The 21,898-nt window shown below is 49.0% G+C and overlaps 1 protein-coding gene across 3 annotated transcripts; it reads left to right on the top strand.

Moving 5' to 3' along the window:
* Positions 1-1,636: 1,636 nt before the first annotated feature.
* NFILZ (NFIL3 like basic leucine zipper) lies at positions 1,637-20,637 on the top strand. 3 transcript variants are annotated; one of them, XM_064479868.1, is made up of 4 exons: positions 1,637-1,713; positions 13,383-13,440; positions 15,929-16,026; positions 16,349-20,637. In XM_064479868.1, exon 4 carries the CDS (start codon positions 16,364-16,366, stop codon positions 17,225-17,227), a length of 864 nt encoding a protein of 287 aa, XP_064335938.1. In that variant the 5' UTR covers positions 1,637-1,713; positions 13,383-13,440; positions 15,929-16,026; positions 16,349-16,363; the 3' UTR covers positions 17,228-20,637. The 3 variants fall into 3 exon arrangements, 2 of the variants coding, with proteins under 2 accessions (XP_064335938.1, XP_064335939.1); XR_010378071.1 differs by lacking the exon at positions 16,349-20,637 and having other exon boundaries at positions 15,929-16,274; XM_064479869.1 differs by lacking the exon at positions 1,637-1,713 and having other exon boundaries at positions 13,315-13,440.
* Positions 20,638-21,898: the final 1,261 nt, after the last annotated feature.

The following is a 21,898-nucleotide window of genomic DNA, read 5'->3' on the forward strand; positions in this document are numbered from 1 at the left end:
AGTTGGACACTTAGTAGTCACTCAGGTAGCAAATAATAACAATAATTTTATTATTTTATATTCTTCTTCTGTGTTCTCTATGACTGCTTGGAGATTTTATTGTGTTTATTAAAACAGCAAAACATTGCAAATTATGAGTTATAATCTTTTTTTGTTGGCAAGTGTAAATAGTAGCTCATACATGGACTGTAGTGCTGAACCTGAATAATGTCTTTAAGATGGAAACTTATTTTTTATTTACTTCATCTGATTTTTCCAGCTTTATTGAGAAATAGTCGAAAAATAAAATTGTAAGATTTAAAGCCTATGAAACCTTATGTTGTCCCTTGTTTTAACACTAAAGAGTAAAGAAGGAAAATTTAGTGGTACACGAGTGCCCCGACTTCGTGGCTTCCCGAACTGTACTGTTTGCAGCTAGTTCAGTTTTATTAAAGTTCATGTAGTTACTGGACAGTTATTTACATCAAATATTAGTCAAATATTCACCGTCTGCATTTCTCTTACAGCCATTATTATGATTTGGTTCATTACATGACTATTGCTTGAAGTGAACTTATTTTATAGATGAAGGAGTTTTAAAATATTTGAATACACCGGGAACTCCGCGGGGCTCGCAAAAAATGTATTAAAGGAAGGAGGGTGCAGTCCCACGCCGGGACCACCAGGTGCCGCTGTTCCCAAGTCAAGACCCGCTGGAACCCACCGCGTGGTGATTCTTCCTGAAATCCGCCGGGCTCTGGGACCCACCACAGCCTGCAGGAGTGTGCCTCAGGCTCTTCCCCACCTCCAGGCCCCCTGCAGTCTGTTCAGCAGCCCCAGGGGCCACGTATGGGACCTTTCCTACAAGCACCTCTGATCAAGTCCCTCCACCTCTTTCTAGAGTTCCCCAAACATATAAATGTTGATCCTTTCCTCTGAGCCTTTGCATGGACTGTTCCATCTGCCTGGGATGCCTTCCATCCCGGTTTACTGATGTGCACTCAGGTAACTTATACTGTAGTTAAAGATTTAGATCACTTTCTCCTGAGGGCCCTTTACTTACGTGTTCTGTGCCACAGTTTCCTCTAATGGGTAGGCTGGACAGAGAGGGGTGTGTCCAGAGCAAGGAATTAGAAGATCTGAAAGGCAATGGGGGCCACAGAAGGTGTTTGAGCAGGAGAGTGTCCCCCATGTAAGGAGAGAAAGGATCCTCTTCCCTTTGCCCCGTTGATCTATCCAGAAGTTGTTTTTTTTTTTTTTTTTAATTATTATCTATCTATTTATTTTTTGGAGGGGGATGTAATTAGGTTTGTTTGTTTGTTTGTTTAATGGAGGTACAGGAGATGGAACCCAGGACCTCACGCATGCTAAGCAAGCACTCTGGATCTATGCAGAAGGGTTTTAAAGGGTTGGAATGAGAGGCTGTAGCTTTGGTCCCTTCCTGGGCCCCTAGTGGCTAGAGTAGCCGGTCCCTCTCTGTGTGTGCCCTCCTGGTGGGGCTCTTTGCTCCCTGGTGGCCCACCCTGGGCCCCAGCCAGCCCACAGCACCTGCTCCCTGGACCGACACCAGGTTGGGGGCGGGGGGCGCAGTCCTGCGGGGAAAGCCACGAACTGCAGGGGGGGCCGGGGTGTCGCCTCTACGGAAGCGCCGGTGACTCCACCGCGGAGGAGTGTGAGGCCCCACGCGGCTGATGTGGCTCACGCTGGACTCGCCGGGGAGACAGCCACCCTGAGGTGAGCCTCGCAGGCAGGGAGAGGCCCAGCTAGGCTGCCTGATGTCCAGGGAAGGGGGAGGGGGCTTGGGAACCCCGCACCCGGACCACCTCCCCCTGCCCATCGCAGCCCCTATCTCTCTGGACAGTCTCCCTCTCCTGCACTGTCTCCGAGCCTTTGCCCGCTCTTCCAGCTTTCCCCACTCCCCCGCCCCAGCTCCAGCTCTTTCTGTGCCCCTCTCCCTGTCTCTGCTCTCTCTCTGGGTCCCTGGCTCTGGGGGTCTGTGGCTCTTGGCGTTTCTCTGGGTGTGACCATGACCTGAGCCTGTCTCCTTCTGCCACTCTGTCTCCCCATCCAAAGCCCCAGCTCTCTGGCTGGTGGGGGCGAGGGAGAACGGGCTTCTCCCCTCATTGGAGGGCCCCCTCCACCTCATCTCAGTCTCCCCCAATAATGTGGCCCTGAGGGGGAGCAAGGAGGAGGGCATTGCCCTGGGGAAGGGGCAAGGAGGGCTGCCTAGCGGAGAAGGCATCCAGGAGCAGGCCCCATGGAGCCGTGTGTGAGAGCATCAGGCTTCAGTTCCCCGTACTGACATCTGTTTTGGGGTCCCTCCTGCAGCCCCCTTCTCCCTGCAGCCCACCTCTCCTCTCACCTCCATCTTCGCCCTTCCTCCCATCTCTGTGATCCAGACCGCCTGTTGTGTGTCTCTGCTCCTTCTGCGGGTGTCACCCCCCACACCTGGCCCCTGGCCCCATACATGGTGCAGCTGTTGATGGCTGATGTCTGGCTAGCTGTCACCTGGTCGTCACTAATGGGATGAAAAAGAATAGGTTCCATGCACCCTGAGTGTCGGTCCTTCTGGGAGGCTGCAGCCCTCTGTGGATGTGGGGGTGGGGCGCGGGAGGGTCAGGGTGGTGGGCTGAGGTCTTAGAAGATGCTGCTTCAGGGAAGGGGCCCGGGAGGGTCTGCTGTCGGGTGGTTTTCCAGGAGTCTGGCTGTCGGGGAGGGTCGGGTTTATTTCTCTGGAGTCCAGCCGTGTTCTGGCAACTGGTGGGGAGGAGCTTCCAGCTGCTGTGTAGATCTGCATGTGTCCGCGCTCAGGGTCGGTCTGTTGTGAAGTCTGACTCAATCATAACTGTGGGGATCCACAGTTATTGGAAGGATTTGGGGGTCGCTAGGGTCCAGTGTGAAGGTGGTGAGAGACCAGCGGCCCTGGAGGATGGGAGTGGGCCTGGTTGCAGACAACGGATGGTTACAGACTTCCCGCTGCTGTTTGCTAGAGTCTGTCGAGCTCGGGGTGGTAGTTGGTGGGTTGGTGGCCCTGCGTGCGCTCTCTCACTCTGCCTGCCTCTCTCCTTCCCTCTCTGCCCTTCCTGCTTCCTCTGTCCTTCTCTCCTTCTCTCCCTCCCTAGTCCACGATCATCCACATTCTTATTGAGCAGTGACGCTTTGGCCACCATCTGGCTGCAGCAGGTGCCCGGGGGCTCTGGGTCCTGCTCGGCTGGAAGGAAGAGGTTGGACGCCTCCCACCCCACCCATGGCTGGCACTGAGGGTGGGAGTCGCTCCTTCACTTGGAGCCAAGGGGGCAGGAGGTTTGTGTCCCAGAGACCTTCCCATGCCCCAGTCAAGCCTTGTTCCCTACATTTCATCCGTCTTCAGAACTCTTTTCATCTTGTAAAAACACCTCCTCCCCCAGCCCCCAGCCCCCACCATTCTACTTTCTGTCTATGACTCTGACTCCTCTAGGGACCTCCAAGAAGTGGAGTCAGACAGCATTCGTTCTCTTCTGACTGGTTTCTTTCACTGAGCGTCACGTCCTCAGGGTTCATCCACCTCGGCACGGGTGCTGGAATTTCCTCCCTTTTTAAGGCTGAGTAATAGTCCATTGTATGGCTGGACCGCATTTCATTTATTCATTCCCCTGACGATAGACACTTGGCTTACTTCCACATTTTAGCTCTTATGAATAATGTTCCTATAAACACAGTCTATCTCTTCAAAATCCTTCTTTCAATTCTGTTGGTTACACACCTGGCAGTGGAACTGTTGGATCATATGGTAATTCTAGACTGCAATTTTTCCAGAACTGCCAGATTGTTTTCCACTATGGCTGTACCTTATACCTTCCCACCAACAGTGTCCGATACTTCCAGTGTCTCCACATCCTTGCCAACGCTTGTCGTTTCCTGTTTTTTGAGAGTAGCCGTCTTAATGAGTGTGACATTGTATTTCATCGTGGTTTTTTTTTTAATTATTAAAAAAATTTTTTAAGTTGAAGTATAATCAGTTTACAACGTTGTGTCAATTTCTGGCGTATGGCATAATGTTTCAGTCAGACGTAGACATACATGTACACATATTTGTTTTCAAATTCTTTTTCATTATATCATGTTTTTTTTCTTTTTCATTTCTTTTCTTTTTTTTTCTTTTTTTAAGAAGTCCACTTTATTTACTTTATTTATTTTTTTTGTGGAGTTACCAGGGATCGAACCCAGGACCCTATACATGCTAAGCACACACTCTACCACTGAGCTGTACCCCCATCCCCATCATGGTGGTTTTGATTTGCATTTTCCCCAGTGATTAGTGGTGTTGGGCATCTTTTCCTGTGCTTATTGGCCATTTGCAGATCTTCTTTGGAGAAATGTCTGTTCAAGCCCTTTGCTCATTTCTGAATCGAGCCATTTGGCTTTCTGTTGTGGTGATGGTGGTGGCGGTGGTCGAATCATAGGAATTCTCTGTATGTTCTGGATCTTATCAGCTATATGATTTGCATATATTTTGCAAATTTGCATATTTTCTCCTATCCTGTGAGTTGCCTTTTTACTCTGTGGATAGTAGTATCTTTTGATGGTCCCTCCCCCGGACCCATTTCTCCCCCTACTGCTGAACAGTGGCAGCTAGGTCCAGGGAGCTCTATTCTGGAGATCCAGGGTTATAACCATTATCTCTTCTGAGCAAGCAGCCCCTGGGTCCAGGTCGATCTGGTCTTTATAAGTCAGGCTGGGATAGTGGTGGGGTCAGGCTTTGCAGAGGAGGAGTCAGGAGCCCTGGTGTCCCCTCTGGTGAGCAAATCTCAGTCTCCTCACCTGTAAAATGGGAACCTGGGGGAGATGCTAGGATTCAGGGCACTCATTCATCCATTCAAGTATTTATCAAGCACCTACTATCCCCAGGCTCTGGGGATACCTTGGGGAGAAGAAACACAGGCCTTGGCCTCTTGGGAGAAAGAGAGATGTTAGTCAATTAATTATATGAATGAGTGTAAAATGACTTCAATAATAAATGTTGAGAAGCAGAAACACCTTTGTTCAGTAGGTGCAGAGTAGGGGCACTTGATCCATCCTGGGGGATCAGGAAGGGCTTCTCGGAGAAGTTACTATCAAAGGATGAGAATGAGGAAACTAGGGGAGCCAAGGAAGAGTGTTCCAGGCAGCAGGAACTGCATGTGCAAAGGCCCTGTGGTTAGTCCAAGTGGTCAGAAGGCCAGAGTGGTTGGAGCTTGGAGCAGATCAGCTCTGTGTGGACAGGGCATGGTCCCATGGGTGGGGCAAGGAAGTGTGGTCTTGATCTGTTGAGGGTATTAAGCTGGAAAGTGGCATAATCTGATTTGTGTGGTGAAGAGATCTTCCAGCAGATAGTGTCTGTAAAGTGCTTAGTGCAGGCAGAGCTGGGCACCCAGACAGGGCCCGGATGATGCCAGTGGGTGTTTTGGGACCCAGAGAAGTCTCCATGTCCCTGTCCCCTGAGGTCCGCTGAGGGATAGCTCCAGCCTGTTTCTGGGAACCAGAGTATATCCCAGGCTCGGGGTGGGGGCTGGGAAAGTGGGATGCCCCCAAGTTGAGCGCAGTTGCTGAGATGGGGGAGGGGCAGCACCTCTGCGGTGGAGGGCAGAGCTTCCAGGGCCAGAAGCTGCTTCTCAGTGCACCTGGGCCCATCTCACAGAAGGGAGACTGAGGCCCAGAGGCTCCATTGGTACTGAGTCCTGAGCCAAGAGCTGCATCCTGGCCTTCAGCACTTGCCACGCCTCTGGCCATATCTCATGGCTGGAGAGAGTGAGCTCTGGGGTCCAGCTGTCCAGATTCCAAACCCACCTGGGATCTGCTGTGTGACCCTGGGCAAGACATGGAACCTCTCTGAACCTCTCTGGCCAAGAGGGGGAAACCTGACTTCCAGAGAAGTTGTGGGAATTAAACAATGTTCACATTCATTTTTCACTTGACAAATCGCTATACAAATAATTACTAAGCACCTACCATGTGCCAGGTGCTGTTGTAGGTCCTGGAGACACAGAGGGCTGCCGTGCTTGTCCTCAGGGACTGTCATTCTAGTGACAGAGACAGACACTAAGCCAAATAGTCAGCCAGTAATTAAAAAGTAAGGGAATGATAAGTGCCCAGAATAAACACAAAGCAGGGTAAGGAGAGAAAATCAATGGGCCTATGGTTGTGGGTGATGATTTAGCCTAGGGGTCAGGCAGGCAGGTGAGGCCTAAAGGAGGTGAGGAAGGGGCCATGTGAGTATCTGGGGGAACAGCATTCCAGGCAGAAGGAACAGCCTGTGCAAAGGCCCTGAGGTGGGACCATGCCTGGTGTGGAGGAAGAACAGTGAGGAGGCCTATCTCCAGGAGCCAGAGGAGGCACAGCTGCTTGGCTTCATGCAAGATTAAAGTGTCTGTAGGGCCTGCTGGGCCTGGATGGGGTCTGGCCACCTGTAGGGGTGTTTGGGGACCCAGGTACATGGAAGAGAGACCCTCCTGGCTGGGTCCTGGCCTTGGCTGGACATGAAACACCTCTGAGCTTCCTTCAAGTGGGTCTGTGTGGTGACTGGTGCCAGGTGCCGTCAGCCCTCCCTGGTGACGCCACCTCTGGGTTGGGGAGGGAGCCTCAAGTTTCTGCCAGGCAGCTGGACCCCAGCCTGCCAGCACCAAAAATCTGAGGCTCCTCTCATTTGGCAGGGTTGTTCTGGTTTGGGCTGGAGAGAGGGGGAGGTAGAGTCTGAGGGACTTGCCTGGCCAAGGATGGAGGACTTAAGGTCCCCAAGATGAATTTTTTCCCATGTGAGTTTTACGTGAGCTTCCATTGAGCTGATACTCTGAGAAGGGACAGGGGCCTGCCATTGGATCAGGTCCTGTGAGCCCTGGGGGCCTCCCTGAAGTTCACAGAGTTGAAGAATAGGACATCTCGTACATTTTGCGACTAGGCATGTACTTGTGTTATTTACCAGTCTAGGCACCAACCTTGTACCCATTTGACAGGTGAAAAGATTGAGGCTCAGAGAATACCAGACACTTGCCTAAGGTCGTGTAGTGCATCATTGGTACAGCTGGGATTGGATGCCTGGCCTGGCTCCCGGCACCCCTCCCCCGCTCCCACCCCCTTGCCTCCTTCCTGTCTATCAAGGCCTGTTCCTGGCTTGGGGGACTCCAGCTGGGCTTGTGGGCTGGGCACAGAGGTTATCAACGGCTTCCGGCCTCTACCCGTGCCCCAGGAAGGGGAGGGCCGGCCGCAGCCCCAGAGTGCCTTGTATTTTCTCCCCTGAAATCTGAGTTCCCACACAGGGTTCTCGGTTTTAGAGGTCGGTTTCGCTGGGGCTTTTATGAGGCGGGGGTTCGCTCAGAGTGAGAGTGCAGGGCCCCGAGGCTCTATTGGGCGCCTTGAACTCTGTGAGAGTGTTGCCCCTTGGGACTCCGAAGCCCTTCCGTGGAATGGGCTGGGCTGCCCCAGGGCCATGGGAACAGCCCCTGTGGGTCCCCTGTCTTCCCTGCGCCACCTTTTGAGTCAGTGGAGAGCCACATGGAACAGCTTGGGGAGGAAGGCATCTGCTTCAACCCAGGCCCCCTAAGTCTGAGCAGGAGAGGTCAGAGAGAGGGACTAAGACTAGTGATTTCCCATCCCCCTACTTGCATACCTCCTGTGATTGGCAGCTCATCACCTTTCAAGGCAGCCTCTGCTGGGTTTATGAGCTGGAATTTATAGAAAATTCTGTCAGATGCTGGCCCCCAACTGCACCTCCAACCCCCTCTCCGTGGTCCTTGCTCTGCCCTCTGGGACTACACAGAACCCATCCCTTCTCGAAATATTTCACTCCTCTTGTATTCACTGAGTGCCTATTCTGGAGATCTGTGGACAGGGAGATGCAGACCCAGAGTGATCACTGTGGTGGTGATGGTGAAAAGACACAGGGCACTGGGAGCCCAAAAGGGTCTCCTGGCCTAGCAAAGAGGTGTCAATCTTGTAGGCTTCCTGTAAGAGGTAACATCTAGGCTAAGTTCTGAAGGATGAGTAAGATTTGGCCAGTTAAGCGGTGAGGGAGGAGGAAGAGTGTATCAGGCAGAAGGAACAGCACGTGGAGGTGAGTGAAGTGTCAGTAAGAAGTCAGTAAGTGAAGGAGGTTCTAAGTGCTGTATTTGAGGAGGGATATCAGGGCTGGTGACCAGAATAGAGAGATGCCTGAAGCAGTGATCTAGGTGGGAGGGAAGTGCCATCTTTATTCTTCAAACAGGGTGTGAGTCCAACTTTGTTTCACATTGCCTAATTGTTTTGCCAGGAAGTAATTTACACCTCCACCTTCTAGCTACAGAAGTGCCCATCTCACCGCATCCTTGCTAGCACTGGGTTTTATCATTTTAAAAATCTTTGTCCATTTTAGCTGGCAAAACCCAGTATCTCATTGTGTAAATGAAAACAAATCAGCCTTTCTCTTATGAGGGATAGGGGTGAACAATTTTTCCAAGTGTGCATGGCCCACTCAAATGCTATATCTTGCCTGGGGATGTTCAAAGTCTTACACCCACCAGAGAATTTATGATTATTTCTATCTGTGGTCTTAACACGGAGCAAAGGGAAAGCTTGTGGGTGCCCTCTGGCCACAAGGGTGGGGAATTTGTGAGGCCGCCCACCCTCTCTTCTTTGATTCATATTTTGTTCTAACCTTTTTCTTTTTTTTTTTTTTTGTCCTTTCAAGGTTTAAAATTTTTCTCTCTTGTGTTGGTGGTTGAGACTCCAAGTAATTATAGCTTTGTCCTCATCTGGGGTATCCTTGGGCTCAAAGAAGAGGTTTACTAAGCCCCAGGAAGGTGTTTCATGTTAATTCTCAAAACACCTGCTTGTGATGGGGACTCTTGAACCCATTTTACAGATGAGAAGTCCAAAGCTCAGTGACATTATGTCACCAGTCCAGCATCCCGTGGCCACTATTAGCTATTCCTCTAGGTTACACTCAATCAGTTCCTCTTCGGACTTTAAGATTCTGTTTAATTAAATTATAACTTGGGGGGAGAGGGCTGTCCATTTGCTTGACACCCTTTGTCCCACCCTGCGCAGTCAGGGGATGGAAGTCCTGTTCCTTATTAGGGAGAGATGCTGGAGTCCAGCTCAACATCAACCTTATAATAAAGGAAAGAAAACAGGAAAGTGAGAAGGGGAAGCCTCAGAACACCCTTGGGGAGCTGCAGACGGCCTCAAGTCTCAGGTCCTGCGCGAGACCTCAGTCCTGGACTTTAAAAAACTGGGCTTAGAGTACTAATTCCATGTCTGCCACTAAAATTCCCTGTGACCTTGGTAATTCTCTTCCCAAACCTGGGTTTTGGTTTCGACTTCTACTAGTCAACCTATCTCTTGAGTTTATTCTTAGTAACTATATTTTATTTATTTATTTATTTACTTACTTACTTACTTACTCATTCATTCACTCATTCATTTAGCTGAAGTATAGTCAGTTACAATGTGTCAATTTCTGGTGTACAGCATAATGTCCCAGTCATGTGTATGTGTATGTGTGTGTGTGTGTGTGTGTGTGTGTGTGTGTGTGTGTGTGTGTATTTATAGTCCCCATCACATGCAGGTGTTTTGAGAATTAACATGAAACACTTTCCTGGGGCTTAGTAAACCACCCTCTCTCTCTCTCTCTCTCTTTCTCTCTCTCTCTCTCTATATATATATATACATTCGTATTCATATTCTTTTTCATTAAAAGTTATTACAAGATATTGAATATAGTTTTCTGTGCTATACAGAAGAAATTTGATTTTTATATATAGTGTAAGTAACTATATTTTTCATATCTGAACCCTTAGTTCTTTTTTTAATTATCTATCTGTTTTTGTTTCATCATCTCCTGTTCTTGTTTTATGGCTAGTATTCCCTCTTTTATCTTTTTGCATCATTTGATCTCTTCATTGTCAAACTCTCTGGAGATCACACTGATCATCTCTACTTTTGCAGGTGTAAATTCTTCCACTGGGGGAGTTGGTGGCAACTTCATGAAGTGGTTGTGAATCCCTCATCTCTTCAGGATATTTTCCCCTGTCTTTCGAGTCTTCTGAGAATAGGGGCCCTTGACCTCCTATAGGAGGGGGTCCTACACTTCCACAGGAGGGATCAACCTTGTCACATACTTGGCACCTCTGCTTTGGCCCCTAGTTCAAGTTGGCACTTCCCTGTCATTTCCAAGTCTTTGGGGGAGGAATGGGATGGTCTTGGTGTATGCTTAGTCCACCGTCTTGAGCAGAAATCCAAGTTCATCATCTGTAACCTAATACTGTTGTGTTGGGTGGTCCCCCAGGGTTCTCACAGGTATTTACAACACAGGTAACCACTGGGGTCTGGCAGCTGAAATCTAGTGAGAGAGGGTCCTAACCCTCTAACCCACCACCACCAAATAAAAAGCCATGTAGATCATTTTGTACCATTATGTTATACCAGCTCTTAACACAGAGGATCTCATTTATTCTTTATAAAATGAACAAAGTGGGTACTACTATTGCTGTCATTTTAGGTGAGGCATTGGAAGCTCATAGGGCAGAAGTGATTTGCCCAAACACATTCAGCTGGGAAGGAGGATTTGAGCCCACTTAAAGCAGACCTTAGCTCTCCAGCCTGCCCATCCAGTGCCTCATACTAGCGGCTCCTGTGTTGATCCCAGCCCTGCCGTGTGGCTAGCTGTTTGGTTTCTGGACCCCTTATCCTCTGCAGACACTGCTCCCTAGTCTTCAGAGGTGCTCAATGAACTCAAAACTGGGTCCTCAGTGGAAGAAGTGGGAAAAGCCAGGTTTACCCTGTGATGTGGCAGATAAGGTATGGGCTCTAGCATCTGCTGCATCCGGATTCTGTTTGTGCCGACGCAGCCAGGTCACCTGACTTCTTGTCTATTTTTCCATGTGTCAAATGAGGATAATGACTGAATGTTTCTCTCAGAGTGGTGATGAGTGTGAAGTGAGACGCTGCAAGGGCCTGGTGCACAGTAGGGGCTCAAGAAACATGACTGCTTTCCTTAGAGGCATAGGAATGAAGGAATGTAAGCATCAATCTGTCAAATCCTCAGAGCATCTTAGGGGCCAGAGAGAGGAGTTTTCCATGGACACACAGAAAGAACTTTCACATTCCAACAGGGAAAAGTCCCATGAATGTGGATTTTTAGCTCCATTCCAGGAAAACCTTCTTGACCACGACAGGTCACCCAGCCTCACAGCAGCTGGCTTTCATGAATGTGAGTGAGTTCCCCATCACTCAAGGGAATCAAGCAGAATTTTGATGGCTGCTGGTCATGGAGGCTTTGGAGGCTGATGGGGCTGGGGAGGAGTTGTGCTGGGCCATCTCTGAGGGAGACCCTCTTCCTGTTTCCTCTTCCCCTGCTGGCTGCTTCACAAGGAGTGTCCCCTGTCTCGCCCGCCCTCCATGAGCACCTCCTTGATGACCACAGGAAGGCCCAGCCCAGCCCTCGCTGGGTCTTCTCTAAATAAACTCGGGGCAGCTGCGCTATCTACTGCCCCATCTCCCTCTGGGTTCCTGTGGAGGTGTCGGGGTGGTGGTTAGCGGGGGCTCAGGGCAAGCCACAGAGAGGAGGGACTTCAGGCAGGCTCTCGTCTGCCTCACTGGCTTGGCGTGAGAGTCGTCTGTCCCTCCTCTAACTGACCGCCAGCCCACGCTCAGCCTTCTTCTCTAGGCATCTGCTGGTTTTGACTTGGCCTTAAAGGGCCCCTGGACTGTGACCTCTCCCTTTCCAGCCCAGCTAGCCCCTAGTTCAGTTATCTCTGGGTTTGCCTCCACCCCCATCCATCCTCCCAGAGCCTGGGTAGTGCCTACTGGATGCTGGCCCCAGGGCCCTGGGATGTGACTTTGACCCCACGCTGGTGCACATCAACTCCTGGGCATTTGTCAGCATCCTTGTAGTTGGGATGTGGTCAGGACCCCATTTGAGGGCCTCCTGGACAGGACAAGGTGGGCGGCAGGAGGATGCTGTGGCTAGTGGGACAAGGGACCCTGATTGACACCCCATCTTGGGGTTTGTCTTGGCTGAGGCTCCGATGAGCTCTCTGTGTGATGGGAGACCCAAGCCCAGCCTTTTACGGGGGAGAGAGGACCCACCCTCAGGGCCCCGGTCCCTTGAGCATTACTTCATCTGCTTATTCCTTCATTCACTCACATTTCACTCATTCATTAATTTATTCAAATGCTCATACATTCATTGGTTCACTCCAAAAACCATTCGTGCACGCTTTGGTTCATTCTATAAACCGTTCATGCACTCATTGGTTTATTCCAAAATGTATTCATGCAGTGTCTTCCTCCCTGGTTTATCCCCTGACCCTGGGTGGAGACGAGGGTGAATTGAGGCACACATGAGCACTGTTCCTAGGAATCTAAGACTCTCATATTTTCATAAGCTCATCCCAGAGATTGTAAAGCTGAGGATGGAGTTTTATAAAGACCCTTCTGAGGTGCTTGTGGATTTGTGGGGACCAGGATGGAGGCTGGTAGGGGCCCAGGTAGGACAGGAGATGTCTAGGCTGGGGCCAGGTGGTGGGAAAGGATGGGAAGGGAATGGCGGTTTACTTTTGGAACCCCCGAGTATCTTTGGGCCAGCCACTTCTCCCCCTGTGCCTCAGTTTCCTTTCCCTCAAGTTGGGACAATACTCTCCCGACAGAGGGCGTGGTGGCCTCAGGTGCCTGAAAGGGGTCAGTGAACTTGGATACCTGGGCAAAGCTATGTAGCTTGGTGTAGCTGCTGGGAACAGAGCCTGGATGTGAGCAGCAGGCAGGTGCAAACCCACGGCTCCTCACCTGGCTCCTGGGGACTGGGCTGCATCAACTGTAGATGCTTCTCCAGCCTGTGGGATGTGCGGCTGCAGGTACCAGATGCCCAGTGGGCCTCAGTGGGGGGTCTTGGGCCTCAGTGCCAGAGTCCTCCCGGTGACTAGGAGTTCTCAAAGGGGGTCCCAGGCAAGGTGCCAGATTCCCTCTGGTGACTAGGAATTCTTGCTGACTTTAGAGATTGAGAACCCCACAAGGCTTTTCTTCTCCACGCCCAGCTAAGATTGCCAGACACAGCAGCCCCTCCAAGCTGTGAGCGGGCCACATGGTATGAACAAACCCACACATTAGACAGATTGTGTTCGAATCCTAGTCCTGTAACTGGCTTACTGTGTGACTTGGGCAGATAACAGACCCTCTCTGGGCTGATTTCCTTCTGCTCACTCTCACCTTTCCCATGAGACTGGGGGCTTTGTGAAGGCGGAGGGGCTGGTTCTCTTCTGTTGATGTGGCAACCAACCACCTTAGGACCTGGCAAGGGTTGTATGAGTGAATGAATAAATAAATATGGGTCCCACAGTATTTGGTGAAGTCAGTATTTCATGGTCAAGTGCTTTTGAGAACTTCCAAGTCAAACCAAAGTTAAACTTTTTTTGCAGGACTTCTCAGAGCCTTTAATGATTCTCATATCTCTGTGATCGTCACATAAGGAATAAGGTATGCAATAGTTCTCAAATGTATTTTTATTTTTACTTTTTTCTCAGACCACTGTTGCCACCGGGTTTCTTGAGAACATACAGTGGGAAATGTGGACTTGGGATCATGGGCTGAATTCCTAAGAGTGTTGTTATTTGACCGCTGATGCCTCTGCCCTTTTTCAGACATGACCTTCATTAGCTTACGCAGACACCGACACTAAGGCCAAGAGCTGTTAGCACAGGTTCAGCGGAAGGGCGAAGCATTCTCTATGTGTCAGTAAGGTTCTGTTTTCATTCATCTAAGTGTCTATTCGCTCCCTCAACAAGTATTTATTTACTATTACCTATGCACAATGCTAACCTGTTTTGGATCAGAATCACAGAAGATGAGGACCTCCTAGGTGCCGGGAACCCAGGTGGTTGGTAGAACCCAGACTTTTGTGTTAGAATTTTCAGGAAAACCAATGTGAAAAACTGGGCTGGGGCAAAGGAGGTGGTCTCCCATCCTTGGGTTATCGCTAGGGGCCCTGGGCATCTTTTCTGAGCCCCACCCCAGGAGCTGAGACTCGCGTGACTTTGATTCTTCTGTCTGCCCCCATTCTTAGCATTTTTGGTTGTTGAACACCAGGCACATGGGAAGTTCTTGCCAGTTGTTTTCCTGTGGAATGGATGGATGGATTGATGGAGGAATGTATAGAAGAATGGATGGATTTGTGGAAGGATGACTGGCATGCAGGAGGGATTTGTTGGATGAATGAGAGAACGGAAGAATGAAAGATGGATGAGTGGGACCAGTGAATGAATATATGGATGGAAAGATGCCTGCCACTTAGTAAAGGCACAATATTTTTATTATTACTGTTAAAATATTTTAGTGTGATAAAATGCACATAACATAAAATTTACCCGCTTGGGCATTTTAAGTCCATTTCAGTGATATTAAATACATTCGTACAACGTGTATTGTGCAGCCATCACCACCATCCGTCTTCACAACTCTTCTCATCTTCCCAAACGGAAATGCTCTATATCCATTAAGCACTAACTCCCCATTATTCCCTCTCCTCAGCCCCTGGCCCCACCATTATACCTTCTGTTTTTATGGTTTTGACTGCTCTAAGGACCTCCTGTAAGTGGAAACATACAGTATTTGTCCTTCTGTGTCTGGCTTATATAGAGCATCATGTCCTTAAGGTTTATCCACGTCATAGCGTGTGCCAGCATTTCCTTCCTTTTTAATGCTGAATAGTATTCTATTGTATGGCTGGACCATAATTTGCCCATCTGTTCGTCTGTCAGTGGGCCCTTGGGCTGCTTCTACCCTTTGGCTATTGTGAATAATGCTGCTATGAACGTGGTTGTACAAATATTTCTTTGAGACCCTGCTTTCAGTTCTTTTGACTGTTCCCAGAAGTGGAATTGCTGGATCATATGGTCATTTTATTTTTAATTTGTTGAGGAAGCATTGTATTATCTTCCAACTCGGCAACACCACTTTACCTTCTCACCAGCCGTTCATGAGGGTTCCAGTTTCTCCACATCCTGGCCAACCCTTGCTACTTTCTGTTGTTTTGATAGTAGCCACCTGAAGATGTGAGGTGGTATCTCATTGTGGTTTTGATTTGCATTTTCTTAATGATTAGTGATACTGAACATCTTTTCATGGGCTTTTTGGCCATTTATAGAGCTTCTTTGGAGAAATGTCTCAAGTCCTTTGTCTATTTTTAAATTAGGTTGTTTGGTTTTGTCATTGTTGGGTTTTGGGAGTTTTCTAGATATTCTGAATGTTAATCCCTATATAATCTGGATATTATATCAGATATATAATTTGCAAGTATTTTCTCCCATTCTGTGGGTTGTCTTTTTACTCTGTGAATAGTGTCTTTTGAGGTACAGAATTTAAACATTTTCATGAAGTCCAATTTTCTATTTTTTCTTTTACCTGTAGGCACTCCATTATTTTTAAAATGAAGCTATCAGTGAGTTAGTTAGATGGATAGTTAGATGGATGAGTGAGTGGTAGATGGACAGAGGGCTGTACAATTGGATGGGGATGGATGGGTTTTTGAAGGAGTGGATGGATAAATGGATGGATGGTGGATGGATTGATAGATGGATGGATGGATGGATGGATAGGTGGATGGATGGATAGATGGGTGGATGGATGGATGGGTGGATGGATGGATGGGTGGACGGATGAATGGATGGACAAATGAGTAGATGAGTGGATGGATAAATGATTGGGTGGATGAATGGATGAATGGATGGAATGTGAGCTGTTTGGTCAGGTGGGTAGAGGGGTGGACAGATGGATAGTTGAGTGAGTGGATGGGTGAATAGATGACCTTATGAATACAGAGGTAGGATGGATGGGCAGGTGCAAGACTCTAGCTGCGGATAGTGGAGATCTTAGTGTACAATCCTGGCAATTTTCATATGAGGAGTGGCTTATTCTCTGACCCCAACTTGGTTCAGTTTTACTCCATGGACACACATTCTCTTTCTAGGTTCAGCTTTCCTCCTCTGTCTCTCTGGGTCTCTAAGAATCTTACCCTGGAGCTCAGATTGAACTAAGCCCTTGGCTTCTCCATTGACCGTCTCTGCGGTAAGAATCCCCGGGAAGGAGCCCGCATCCACGTGAGGATGTGGCGCACAACCAGCTCTCCATCATGTCTGTGGTCTACTCTTAAGCCTTCTCCCAGCTGAGCGGCCTCTCTCAGGCAGCCTCACCCATGTCTAACCATCCCACCCGCTCCCCATTCTCTCTGCTACACCGCTTTCTGCCTCTACCCTGGTCCTCAGCCCAATTCCCACTCCACCAGCCCCCCAGTCCCATTGGGGATGGTGGACACACAGGATAAATTAGAGGGAGGAGTCCTCCAGCTCAGCCTCCCGCCCCAGTCCTAGACCCATTTTCTCTTCCCCAGGTCCACCAGGCAGCCATGGACCTGGGTCTCTTGGCCCTGCCAGATGTCCCTCAGGGTTGCAGAAAGACCCTGCGGGGAGGGCAGAGCAGGGGCTCGGCCGTGCGTCGGCAGCGGGAGTTCATGCCGGAAGAGAAGAAGGACATGGTTTACTGGGAGAAGCGGAGGAAGAACAACGAAGCAGCCAAGAGATCCCGCGAGAAGCGGCGTCTCAATGATGCTGCCCTTGAGGGCAGGCTGGCCACGCTGCTTGAGGAAAACGCACTGCTTAGGGCTGAGCTGCGTGCGCTCAAGCATCGCTTTGGCCTCCTGCCCCCCATCGGTGGTACCCGGACCCTGCCCGCTCTGCTGTGGGAGTCCCCCTGGACTGGAGACCCCCGCCCTAGGGCTGAACCACTCCCCTCTCTACCTAGCTCCCATGACTGCTTCTTGAGATCGTGTTCCTTGGACCCTGGGGTTCCAGGATGTTGGGGCTGCCTGGTGGCCCACAGGTGGACTGGCCTGGCCACTTCCCCCAGGTCCCTCCAGGACCCTGCACCCCCTACCCCCAAGAGAATGGACATGGCCTTGCAGGCTGCTCTCCCTGCCACCTTCTTCAGCTGTCATCTCCTGGATAAGCGTGGGGGACCCAGACCAGAGCTGAGACCCTGCTGGGGGCTGTGGTCCACCATTCCCACTGGCTGCCGGGTCTCAGGGCCCTCAGATATGTTGCTGACACCCAGTGCTGATCCCATGGGGCTGTCTCCTGGGGTGGCCTGCCCTGTCCCAGGGAACCATCTAGAGGATCTGGCTCAGCCCTCTCTGCCCCACAAATTGCGTATCAAGTCCCAAGCCTCTGGCAGAGTACCTCGAGGCTGGGAGGGTGGCCAGGGCCTCATCTGAGGGCTTCCCCTGGGCAAAGCCAGGCCTGCAAGGGTGTAGTTGGGATTGATCGTGGGTTTGTCTGGAGATGTGAGTGACTTGGCCTTGACCCAGCTCCCAAGACTGGGTGAGGCTTATGGGAAGCAGGGGGTGGCCTGGCTGAGGGTTGGGTCCACGTCTTAGTGTCCAGGCCAGAACTTTAGGAAGAAAGGCTGGGGTACCTTGGATCATACCATGGCCCCCATCCTGACAAAAATATTTGTTTTGGATAATCACTTTTTCTTTCTTTTTCCATCCATCCATCCACTCATTAACCCACCCAATCCTTTATCCATCCACTCATCTACTCATTTGTCCATCCGTCCATCTATCCATCCATCTATCCACCCATCCATTTATCCACCCATCCATCCATTCATCCTTCCATCTGTTTATCCATCTAACCACTCAGCCATCTATCCACACACTCACCTGCCTATCAACTCACCCACCCACCCATTCATCCACCCCTCTGTCTGTCCTTTCCCTCTTTCCTTTCTTCCATCCATCCTTCCATATATTGATCCATCCACGCAAACACTTATCTATGTACCCGCATACCTGCCCACCCATCAATACACCTATCTACCCATCCATTCATCTGTCTTCCCAAACGTCCATCCATTGGTCCATTCTTTTATTCATTCCTTTATTTACTCATACATTCATGTGCTCATTTGCTCATCATTTGTTCATTCATTCATTCTCTCACTCATTTATTTATAATTTTTTGTCCCCTCATCCACCTACTCATGAATTTCATGCCCCTCCCTCAGTGCCCAGCTTGGTAACGAGTATGAGGACACTTTCTGGTCTTTGGGGTTCCTGTTCTGATGATGGTAATAGAGGGTTAGGAACAGACACACTGAGGGCCATTCTGAAGGAGGAGGCAACGTCTCAGGACGTCTGACTCCTCATTTCTTAGGGTCCCCTTGGGGCCCTGCTTACCACTCAGTTTGGGGGTCAGATTTAACCCAGTTCAGATGGCTTCCTCTGTGTGTAGGGTCAGAGCTTTGAGCCAGTGGAACAGGTCAGCAATATCTGGAGGGGGTTCAGTTTTCTCTTTCTCCCTGTCTGCTTGTGCCCCTGAGGACCTCTCAGCCACAGCACACGCACTCCCAGCTGGACAGAAGAAAAGACCACTCTGCAGGGAGGGTCTCCCAGGGACCTTGGAACCCCCAGAGCTAATCAAAGCCCCCTCTCTCCTCAGTCTCTCACTCAGGTTTTCTTAAAACAAGCATACAAACATTTCACAGAATTTGTGAGATTCTGATTTTGTCTTTTCATTTTATTTCTGGTGTGTTTTGTGAAATGATCATTTTTATCTATTTTTTAAACTGAAGTTTAGTTGGCTTATAATGTTTTGTTAGTTTCTGGTGTATGGTATAGTGACTCAGTTATACATATATTCTTTTTCATATTCTTTTTCATTATAGGTTATTACAAAATATTGAATGTAGTTCCCTGTGCTCTACAGTAGGACCTTGTTGTTTATCTATTTTATATATAGTAGTTTATATATAATAGTTTGAACCTGCTAATCCCAAACTCCTAATTTATCCCTTCCCCTTCCCCTTTGGCAACCACAAGTTTGTTTTCTATGTCTGTGAGTCTCTTTCTGTTCTGTAAATAAGTTCATTTGTGTCATTTTTTTAGATTCCACGTATAAGTGAAATCATGTGCTATTTGTCTTTGTCTGGCTTACTTCACTTTGTGTGATAATCTCTGGGTCCATCCATGTTGCTGCAAATGGCATTATTTCATTCTTCTTTATGGCTGAGTAGTATTCCATTGTGTGTGTGTGTGTGTGTGTGTGTGTGTGTGTGTGTGTGTGTGTGTGTGTGTGTGTGTGTGTGTGTATGCCACATCTTCTTTATCCAGTCATCTGTTGATGAACATTTCAGTTGCTTCCACGTCCTGGCTATTGTAACTAGTGCTGCTATGAACATTAGGGTGTGTATATCTTTTTGAATTAGAGCTTTCTCCAGATATTTATGCCCAGGATTGGGATTTCTGGGTTATAAGGTAACTCTATGGTTTTTTTTTAAAGGAATTTCCATACCTGAACAACAGTTTTAAAATCAGATATTGCCAAATCTATTAATCTTTTCTTTTATGGTTTGCAAATTTTGGTCCTGTTCAAGAATTCTTTCATGTCTCAAGGTCATAAAGGTAGTCTCCTAAATGTTCCTATAAATGTTTTCGAGTTTTGCTTAGCACATGTCTTTCTGTCTCTCTCACCCTGTGTCATGAAGTACAATCACTCAAACTTCTTTGATCAAAAGAATCACTTACAAGTGCTTGTTTATTTAAGACCTCCTGAATCCAAGCTTTTCAGGAGACAGGCCTTGGAAATTTTTCCTAGCACCCAGGTAATTCTTATAATCAGGCTACTGGGAAATTCTGGCTTAGTGGTTAGTGGTTAGCTGATGGATTTGGGAGCTGGGCAAGACCAGCATCTCATCCCAGCTGGGCGGTCTTGCTCACATCACTGAGTCTCCCTTGCTCAACTGTAAATAGGGATTCCAAACATGCACATCCTGCAGAGACTTCTTGGGAAGATTAATTGAGAAGAAGTACATAAATGGTTTGGCACAGGGCCTTTTCCTGGGAACTGGATTGTTTTATCCTCATGGAGAATGTAACTAACTCTATTTCCCTTTTTGCTTTGGCCACCAGGGAGGTTGAGGCTACACTTACGGCTCAGTTATAATAACTGTTCATACATTCCTTCATTTAAAAATTCCCTTGCTCATTTAGCAGCTATTTATTGATTATACACCACGTCCAGGCTCTGGGGAAAGAGCAATGAACAAAACCGATGTGGTTCCTGCCTCTGTGGTGCTGGCAGCCTAGTGGGGGAGATAGATAAAAAATAAACAAGGAAAATGTTCAGTAGGATCAATGACGATAAGTATCATAGGGGGAAAAGAGGTGGGGGCTTGGGAGAGGTAGTGGTGGGTGGGTTATAAGAATTGAAATAAAGAAATCAGGAAGGACCTTGCTGAGAAGATGACATCTGAGCAGAGACTTGGGGGAGCTATGCATGTATGGGGGAGAGGAGGAAGAGCAATGAGATATAGGCAATGAGAACAGTCTGTGCAAAGATCCTGAGGCAGGACCATGCCTGGTGAGATGGAGACACATGAAGGAAGTGCATGTGGCTGAGGCTGAGTGATCAAGGGGGACAGTGGGAGGAGGTGGGGAGAGGGAGGTGATAGGGACAGGTCACGTAGGGCCTGTGGGTTGAGGTGAGGATTCTGGCTTCCTCTCCGAGTGAGACGGGGCTGCCAGGGAGTTTCTGAGCATATTTCTGCTGTAACTGTCCCTCTCTCCCCACCCCACTCCATCCTGTGGTGTATGAGGCTGAGTGAAAATAAATAAAGCCACCACTGAAGCACAGGAGAGCTGGCTCACTGTCTGAGGGGTGGGGGGGACTGGCCACAGTGTTGCTGTGACTCATCTTCCCACGGGCAGCCACGCACCCCCTGCTCTCACAGCCAAGGTGCTCGTCCCATCCCTATTCCTGACCTTTTCTGAGATACGAGGGGCAGAGCAGGTAAAGCTGCTTCCTCAGGTGGATTCATGGAAGGGAAATGCACATGTTTTTCTCTTCTTTTTTATAAAACTGCCTTCCACTAAAATCCATTTTGGACAAGTGTGGGAGGGTGGGCAGAACAATCCTCCTGGTAACAAATTCAACTGGCATTAAATCCCGTGTCACCAGGTTTGGCAGCGTATCTCCAACTTGGATGAAGTACGAAGGTGCTGTGGGGGAAAGTCCGTTTGATGTGTTCTCAGCAGGAACCCTGGTATCTGGGATGGGACCTGTCAAACAGCAGTTGTGTGAAACATACTGTCAAATTGAACCTGAAATTTGACAAGGAAGCCAAGGCCATGTTATGGGGTGGAGGGAGGGAGACATGTCAAGAGACAAGGAAGAGAGAGTCACATATTCAGTCACTGACAACTTTCCAGAGAGGATGAAACCATTTCCTTGCCCTTTGGAGCCCGTGTCTTTGAGAAGAAGGTGGGCAGCCTTTGAGTGAACAAATAGGCAATCAGGACTCTGTCAGATGCTGCTTAAGACTGTGACATGAAATGAAGAGGGCTCGGGCATTGGGAAGCGGGGGAGGTCAGGGAAGGTCCCTTGGAGGAGGTGACATTTGAACCTGGAAAACATGAGTGAAAGAAGCCAGTCACCAAAGGCCACATGTTGTATGATTCCGTTTATACAAAATATTCAAAACAGACAAATCCACAGAGACAGAAAGCAGTTTGGTGGTTGCCAGGGGCTGGGGGGAGGGGAAGTCAGAGTGACTGCTTGATGGGCCCTGGGTTTCCTTTTGGGGGGAATGACAGTATTTTGGAACTAGATAGCAGTGGTGGTATTGCACAGCCTTGTGAACGCACTAAATGCCTCTGAATTGTTCGCTTTAAAATGTTAATTTTCTGTTTTGTGAATTTCACCTAAATATTTTTAAGTGCCATTGAGTCTGCCAGGCACAGAGGACAGAGGGGCATCTGAGAGATGGAAGGGAAGAGATTGATCAGGGACCTGGGCACAGAATGCTGAGGGGATGTGGAAGGACCTGGCCCCCTGTCAGGTCCCCGCCTGGACACACTGCCTGAGGGGGGGATGGGAGTAGGGGA

This window comes from Camelus dromedarius, chromosome 27, assembly GCF_036321535.1.
Source record: "Camelus dromedarius isolate mCamDro1 chromosome 27, mCamDro1.pat, whole genome shotgun sequence".
Classification (NCBI taxonomy): domain Eukaryota; kingdom Metazoa; phylum Chordata; class Mammalia; order Artiodactyla; family Camelidae; genus Camelus; species Camelus dromedarius.